Source organism: Equus asinus, chromosome 26, assembly GCF_041296235.1.
Source record: "Equus asinus isolate D_3611 breed Donkey chromosome 26, EquAss-T2T_v2, whole genome shotgun sequence".
Taxonomy (NCBI): Eukaryota; Metazoa; Chordata; class Mammalia; order Perissodactyla; family Equidae; genus Equus; species Equus asinus.
This window is the reverse complement of record NC_091815.1, coordinates 20,522,290-20,530,287: the sequence shown is the minus strand read 5'-3', so window position 1 is coordinate 20,530,287 and position 7,998 is coordinate 20,522,290. Positions and strand designations below refer to the sequence as shown.

Genomic DNA, 7,998 nt, shown 5'->3' with positions numbered 1-7,998 from the left:
TTAGGAAGGGTCTTCGATGATAAAGTGGGGTCCCGGGGAAGTGGGAGGGTCACAGGGTCTTACTATTATTATTGCCATCTGGGTACCCATGTCTGGTAGGTTGATCCTTTATCCTGGTTTTCCTGGGATGGTACCCGTGTCCACCTGAGTGTCCCAGCCTTGCGTCTAGTTAGAGCCCCCTTCACTCTCAAAAGTCGCCTCCATTTGGCTGCTAGAAAGTTTTAAATTGCACTTGTGGCTCCCGTGGCGGTGCAGGCAGAGGGCAGACCCCATGCCATCCACCAAGTCACAGAGGAACAGGCCTTTGGGTTTTTCCCGGCAAAGAGATTCAGGTGCCAGCTTCTGTGCCAGCACTCAGCACATATCCACCTTCTCCTGGCCCCCCATATCCCACCCCAGAGCTCACAGAGCGAGTCTTGAGGATGATTGGGCAGGAGGCAAGATCATTTTAGATTAAAAACTGAACAAAGAGACCCCTCCGGTGAGAGGTGGGATGAGGCCCTGGCAAAGCCATCTGAGGAGAGGAGGGAGAATTCCGTCCAGGAGTTCAGGCTCCTGTGCCGAGCATGGACTTGGGAAAAGAGAGAGGCCCTCCGAGCTCTTATGGCTGGTCCATCCTCAGGAGTTACTGGGCAGAGCCTGGAAGAGGTGATGCGTCAGCCTGTGAGAGTGGATTGAGTACTTTCTCCCCAGGGCGATGCGCACACACCCCCCTCACATCCCGTGTCCCCTCAGCCCCCTTCTGTCTCTGCCTTACCTGGAGTGATGAGAGGTGGGGCATCCCCTGGTCTGTGGCTGGGGAAACAAGAGTGATGGGGTCTGTGTCCACCCGTTTGTTCTCTCCCTCAAACCCAGAGTATTCTCAGTTGCCCTGACGTAGCTTCCTGGCTCTGTTTCCATTGTAAGGTTGTATCATCCCAGGGACCAAAGCTTTTCAGGGTTTGGGCCCTCTGACAATTATCAGCTCTGAAGAATAAACCTGGGCAATCTTAGTGGCAGGAACTCTCCAGGGCAGAGCCTGGAGGCCTGACCTCTTTCTGCCAGAAAGATCCAGCTCTTTCACCCTGAAAGGTATCTAGCCAGCGTGAGGTCGGGAGCTCCTCTTACCTGGGCTTCTGGCGGAACTTGCATTTGCATTTCCCACCTGTTGGGGGGAGGGGAATGGTCAGGGGAGGGGCCCACAGCCCTGCCTTGCCCGCCCCCCCCCCCCCCCCCCCCCCCCCGCCCGCTCCTCCACTCACTCATGAGGACCAGGATGCCCACGGCGCACAGAATCCCCGCACAGATGAGCCCGCTGACCCGGAGGCTGTGCCAGTCTAGGAGAAACCCAGAGGGGGCCCTCAATGCCAGCCGGTGCCCTCCCATCCAAGCCCCCATCCACTTGACACCCAGGGCGTGGAGGGCACTGGGGATGTGGCAGTGGAGGGAACAAACACACCCCAGCCCTCCTGTGCTCACGTCTACTGCACACACAAGCCAGCGACAGGAAACTTAATGTGAGGTCAGGTGGGGAGGAGCAGTCTGAAGAGAAACAGGCAGAGCCAGGGGACAGAAGGCCAAAGGGCAGCTCTTTGTGGGCGAGGGGTCAGGGAAGGTCTCTCTGAGGGGCGACATCTGAGCAGAGACCTGAGGAGGCGAGGGAGGGAGCCGTGGGACTATATGGCAGCAAGTGTTCCAGGCAGGGGGCGCAGAAGGTACAAAGGTCCGGAGGCTGGGAGCTCGTCTGCTGTGTCTGAGCAACAGCAGGGAGGCCGGGGCGCAGGTGTTGGGGGAGTGGGGGCAGAGGGCTGGCAGGGCAGATCGTGGGGCGGATCTTGGGGCAGATCGTGGGGAACCTGCAGGCCTCGGGAGGCCTCGGCCAAACGGCTCACCTCCTCCGGGCAGTTTTCTCAAGCCAGCCCTTCTCCCACCCGTTGATTTGAACCATCACAACGGCTTCTTGTCAACTGTCCTGGCTTCCTGTGTGTGTCTAACTTTCTTGCTGGAAGAGAATCTTCCCAAGGACCAGGTGGCATGTCTTATTCCCTAATCTGCTGTGTTTCTGTTCAATCCTAGCCCGGGCCTCCTCCGTTTCACCCACGTCAGATCCTCACCCAACCCTGTGGGACCCTTGGCACAAAATAGAGGGGTGGGGGGAGATGAGGGGAGGGGTGCCGGTTCTCACCATAGTAGAAAGGACTGTTTTTATCTGCAAGGAAAGAAAGAAAGAACGTGAATCCAGGCCAACAGCCAGGATGCCGGGCCCCTGGGGGGAGAATTAGGGGTGTGGCTGCTGGAGCAGGCCCATCTGACTCACCTTCGGGGTCGTTGGCTTCCAGGGCAGGCAGGCCTGGTGGGGAGAAGAGGGGAAGAGAGGAAAAGGTGGTTCTGGCCTCAGCAAAGCTGGTATGCAGAGCCGGGAGCCTCAGGGGCCTCCAGATGGGGTCCCCTGACTCACAGTTCCCCACCTCCCGAGGGCACAGGCCCCAGCCCCAGACTTGCTGCCTCTGCACAGCCCACATAGGAGATGTGGACTCCCCCACTCAGCCCCGATCCTGCCAACCATGCCAGTACTTTGCCTCCTGAAATAGGTTTTAATCTGGGTGGCTTTCCCCACCCTTGGCCCGTGTTTCCAGACACCTGGCTGGCCCACGCTTCCGGTCAAGCCCACCGGTGATGTTGGTCCCAGCCATTCTCTCTGCTGTCTCCTGATGCCGCCACCTCCACACTGCACTTGTCCTCATGCTCGCTCCCTAGTCCCCTTTAAAGCAACTTACTAACTATAAAACTGAATGCCCTTTATTTAAACATGCCGCTTTACATCAGGACTCTGAATGGAACACAGCCTCGTCCAAGGAGGGATAAAAACGAATACAGTAGAAGCAAAGGACGAGCACTATGTTCTGGCGAGAAGCCGTGGGCCGCCTCTGCTCTGGGCCTAAGCTTCTTTGTTAAAGGGAGATTAATAATTTTTAGTTATATTTAAAGCACAAACACAGTGCTTACTCTGTTCTAAGTGCCTTTCGAATACTAACTCGTTTAATCCTCGCAATGACTCTGTAAGTAGGTGCTGTTATTGGCTCCACTTGTACAGACGAGGAAACTGAGGCACAAAGGGTTTCAGGAACCTGCTGCCTAACCACTGAGCGCCCAGTTACCCCTGGCAATAAAGCGGTAGGGGGGGTGTCGGAGGCATGGCAGCACAGGGCTGGGCCTTCTCCTTGAGGTCCTCAAGGAGACATGGAACGCTGACCTTCTGGCTCTGGGAGCTGCGGCTGTAAGAGGTCCTGTCTCTGTGTGTCCCTTGGACTCACCAGTGCGACACTTGTTACCCTCAAGGAGATGCCGTCCTGATAGTCACCACCCCACAGGGAGGCAGAAAGCCCAAGAGACACGCATGAGAGACACACGCGAGGCTTGTGGGGCTCAGGGCAAGGGGGCTCGGCGGGCTGCACTCACCTGCCAGGAGGACGAGCAGGCTCAGGGCCACCAGGTCTTGCATGTCGACGTGCCAGCACTGGAGGGGTCCGGGGGGAGGGTCCAGCTTTAGCAGGGCCAACAGGATGCCAGGCCAGTGCCTCTGGTTCCCAATCCCCTCCTACTCTGCTCCCCACCCCTGCACGCCGCTCGCCCCAGGGCAGAAAGGCTGGGAGAGGAGAAGAGCCGAACAGCGAACAGCGGGCGGGGCCGGGTGGGAGCGCGGCCTGATGAGGGCGCAGCAGTAACAACCACTGGACCCGAAGCGAGGCTTCCAGTGGATCGCCCTGGCAACCAAATGAGGGAGGCACTGCCTGCTGTTACCCCCATCTTACAGATGGGGAAACTGAGGCTGTGAGAGGTGGAGGTGGTGCCCAGGGTCGCCTTGCCAGGCAGGGGCATTTATACCAGGCCTGGCCCTGTAGCAGCTGTTCCTCTGCAGGCCTCTCCAGGCCTTGGGTGTTTTGGGAAACGGGGTGTTGGGAGCCAGGTGGCAGGAGGCCTGGGGTGCTGGGAGTGTCTCCCGTAGACAGCTCGGAGCCTGCCCGCCTTGCCCAGACTTTGCAGACCGCGGGCTGGGCCCCACAGGGACCCAGCTGCCTCCTCAGGCTGCTCAGGGCTGGGTGTGGGGAGGAGGGAACTGGAGGCTGGGGGCAGGGGGCAGACCGGGGAGACCAATCGGCCTGGCTGAAGCCCCAGCCCCATCTCCTGTCCCAACCTGTCCCCTCCGCCCTGTTTCTGTGCCACCCCCACCCCCGCCTCTGCCCCATCCCTGCCAAGTGCCTCCTGGCAGTGAATGCTTCCCGTTGCCCGCCCCCCACATCGTGGGCCTGCCTGAAGACCACACTTGGTCCCTTCCTGGTCTAGAATCAGTCCATCCTCCCGCGTCCTGTGGTCCTGCATGCCTGCGATCAGCCCCTGGTCTCTGCGCGTCCCCCTGGCCTCTCCCTGCCCACGCCCCACAGCCACAAGCGTATGTTGTCATAATCTTGATGGCAAGAGCTAACACGTCCTCTGAGCCACGCTGTGCTGGGCACCGCCAGGTGACCTTGCAGTGTGTTCACTCCTGCAACTCCCATCTCACTGGTGGCAGAACACACCCCTCCCCCAAGCCCGGGGAGAAGCCCATGAGACGTTTCCTGCTGTGTCCCCGAGGGGACTCCTGTCCCCAGCTGGAGAGAAGGCCCCTGTCTCTCTGTCCGTACCCTCCACATAAGCCCATCTCACGTCTCTCTCTGCTTCCTGCACGTTCTCACAGCCTTCTCCACCCTGCCATGCCCCGCACCCCAGGTCCTGGCCATCCTCGCAGCTTCCCTGTTAGTCCCATATGCCAGGCTCAGAATCCTGGTTTGAGCATCCCTTTCTTGCAGGAAGAGGGCCTGGAGCTTTAGGGAGCATTACTAAGGTGTTTAGGACCCCAAAAACTCGGGAGGAGAGCTCAAGTGGGTGTGTGGGCAGAGGGCCTGCTGGCTCCAGGCGTGGGTGTGTCGAAGGACCGCCTGTGTCTAAAGCTACTGCATGAGGCCTTATCGACCGGGATGGCGGGAACCCTCGTAATAAGAGCTAGTTCTCCCTGAGAGCCGCCCCCACGCCGGGCTGTTCTCAGCATTTCGTGCTGGATCACTCCACAATCCTCACGGCCTGATGAAGCTGCTGCTACGATTACCCCACGTTGAAGTCGCAGCCCTCTGACCCCTGCGAACTCCGCTTAACGCTGTGTGCCGTCACCCGGGACTCAGTCTCGGCTCTTAGGCCTCCTTCCGGGATCCTCCAAGCCCCCCGGCCCACAGTGAGGGTTCCATTGCCTGGTCCCCAGGGTGTCTCCCAGCCACCCCAGCACAGGGAGACTGGCGGGTGGTCTCAGTGCCCCCAGCCCCTGCCGGCTCTCCCGCGGTGCCCGGCTGCCGGAGCTGGTGTCCTGGCCCTCGCCTGCCCTGCTCAGGCTGCTGCCGGAAGAGGCCCCGGGGCTCCCCAGCGACTGCAGCCGTGTGAAGGCCTGGAGGGAAGGCGGCCAGTGGGTGGGGGCTCTGCCCACCCCTCTCCGCTCCCCGCTGGCCCCAAGGTCCTAACACCTGTGTGAGGACTGTTTCCGACATCCACCCTCTGCTATCCGCTCTGTTCCTCCAAGATGGTGGCCAGGCCCTTCGGGTGTATGAAGAATGACTCCCCCGTGCCCCTGAAATCTCCTACCGACTCCCCATTTGACAGCTTCCCCAGGAAGCCGCTACCCCCTTTTCCTAGACGTCTCTAGGGCCCACACCTCCCAATCCCTAGACACCCCGAGTCCACCCAGTCACCCACCCATCCACTCTGACACCCCTAATCCAGCCCTGGTCCACCTGGATTCCCCATCCACCAGTCACCCCCCTCACCCCTGTCCACCACATGCCCCCGATCCAGACACTTCTGCTCCACTCAGACAACCCCTGTCTACCCGAACCCGCCAGTCTCCCCGGCACCCCAATCCCACTTGTGGGCCTCACCCTCACCCCAGCTGGCTCCCCCAGCCCCCAAAGAGTAGAATGATGGGGGAAGATCCCATTAGGGGAGGGGACTGTCTCTAATCTGCCCCCCCCCCAAAAGGACCCTGAGGGGGAAGTTTCTAGGGTCTTTAACAGAGGTGTGGAGGGAGGGGCAGGGGCCGTCTGGGGGCAGAGCCAAGGCGGGGCTGGCGGGAGGGCCCCAGCTGCTCACCTGTGTGGCTTCCCAGGCTGCGTGAGGCTCCAGGTTCCGGGAGGGGGGTGCCTGCGCAGCCCGGTCCCACCTTTATCCGCAGCTGCCCCGCCCTAAGCAAACCTGGGCAGGTAGGCGAGACGAGCCCAGACGCCCAGACGCCCAGACAAGTGAGCGGGCTCCCTAAAGCTCAGGGGTTCTCTCACCCCATTCCTGCTCTTAAAGAGACAGTTCCCCCACCCCTCCAGCCACTAGTGCCGGGGAACTTCTCAGGGGCGTCTCCAGGGTCCCAAAGCCTCAGGTGAGGCAGAGGGAGAATAGGATGGGTGGGAACTCTGCTCCTCACATTGGGGGCCAGGCTTTCTCCAATCTCCTGCCCCTCAGAAAAGGACCTGAAGGAGGAAGTTTCCAGAGCTTTAAGAGCAGAGCTCCTGACTGGCGGGTGGTGGGGGAAGGGGATGCGTTGGTGTAACAACCTAATTTCTTTTACTTAGATGCTGTGTTGTGCCTGGAGGAGGGATTGGTGGCCATGATGGGATCTAGAGTCCCCTTCCAGGCCACTTGGGGCTGTTGACACAGCTTGAGGTCGGCAGGAGATGCTGATAGGACCGAGGTCGTGGGGGTAGCGGTGAGGGTGGGGGCTGCTGGGCCTTAGACCGAGACCCCCGCATCATGCCCATGGAGCCCATCATGCCCTAGGGAGATGGGGACCTGGTTCCCAAGCACCAGGCAGACCTTCCCAGCCCGGCCTCCTCCCAAGGGTGCTGGGAGCCAGACGCCGGGGCCTACTTAGTGGGCGTTGGGGTGGCACCCGCCTCCACTCCAGATAAGGCCACTGCACTGTGCAGGGCTCCCCTCCCCTCTCCTCCCTCTCCTGCCCCTCCTCCTCATGGCATTCCTTCCTGCTGGGGTCTGTGCAGGCCCCCACACGGTCTCCGTTGGGGTGCCCCCTCCCCCCAATTCCGTCTTTTCAGACAGAGGGACTTTTGTCTGGGGGCTGGATGGAGAACAAGGCGCCTTTGAGTGGCTGGCGGAGGATTGGGGTCATGGGGAGGGGCAGGGCCAGGAAGGGGTGGCTCTGCGCTGGCCACCAGCTGGACTCCAGGCGACCCCAACACCACAGCGGGGGTGGGGCGGAGGGGCACAGGGGCCGGGCCAGGGAGAGGATCCTGGCGGGAGTGTGGACTGTAGGGAGGGAAAGCGGATTTCGGGGTCAAGACTCTGCTGGGGGCTGCGTGCTGGGGGCAAGGAGAAAGGACCCCCCCCCCCCGGTTCTCAGCAGGGAGGGGCACCCAGATACATGCTGTCTTTATGTGGTACCCTTGGGCAGTTTCTCAGTCCCTGGCCCCAGACTCGGACAAGGCCTCTCCCCACCCCATTAAGGAGGGGACAGTCCCTATAAGGAGAGGAGAGGGCACTCAGGGTGGGGCTCAGTCAAAACAGGAGGTTCAGGCGGGGATAGAAACAGGGTAAGGGGAGACCCGAGGGCAAGGATCCCAGTCCAGTTAAGGGGGATCCCAGTCCAGTTAAGAGGGTCTTTATGTCTGGGCAGACAGCATCTCTTGCCCACATGTTTCAAGACTGCAGTCCCTGGGAAGACCCCCTGGGTGGTCTTGCGAGCAGAGTGGTGTCTCCCTCTGCTGGGAAGTCCAGGAACTGCAGGCATCGGCAGCGAGCAGGGGCAGGTGCCGCGTGGCTGGGAGGCACGCTCTGTCCTTCACCTGCGCCAGAGTCAGCGAACTCAGATGCCGAAGGGGAGGGCAAGAATCGCGAATGACTGAAGCAGGCCGGGCGTGACACTATAAGGCACGGTGGCGACTGGGCAAAGAGGAGAGCTACTGTCCTGTCTGAAGGGCAGTCCGCGAAGAG

At 60.8% G+C, this 7,998-nt stretch overlaps 1 protein-coding gene across 3 annotated transcripts; it reads right to left on the bottom strand.

The window, feature by feature from the left end:
- Positions 1-421: 421 nt before the first annotated feature.
- FXYD3 (FXYD domain containing ion transport regulator 3) lies at positions 422-6,519 on the bottom strand. Of its 3 annotated transcripts, none has more exons than XM_044759526.2 (8): positions 6,151-6,519; positions 3,439-3,743; positions 2,297-2,329; positions 2,165-2,188; positions 1,242-1,316; positions 1,108-1,144; positions 758-795; positions 422-639 (listed from the first exon to the last, which is right to left on the bottom strand). In XM_044759526.2, exons 2-8 carry the CDS (start codon positions 3,479-3,481, stop codon positions 626-628), a joined length of 264 nt encoding a protein of 87 aa, XP_044615461.1. In that variant the 5' UTR covers positions 3,482-3,743; positions 6,151-6,519; the 3' UTR covers positions 422-625. The 3 variants fall into 3 exon arrangements, with proteins under 3 accessions (XP_044615461.1, XP_044615463.1, XP_044615462.1); XM_044759528.2 differs by having other exon boundaries at positions 3,439-3,523; XM_044759527.2 differs by having other exon boundaries at positions 3,439-3,496.
- Positions 6,520-7,998: the final 1,479 nt, after the last annotated feature.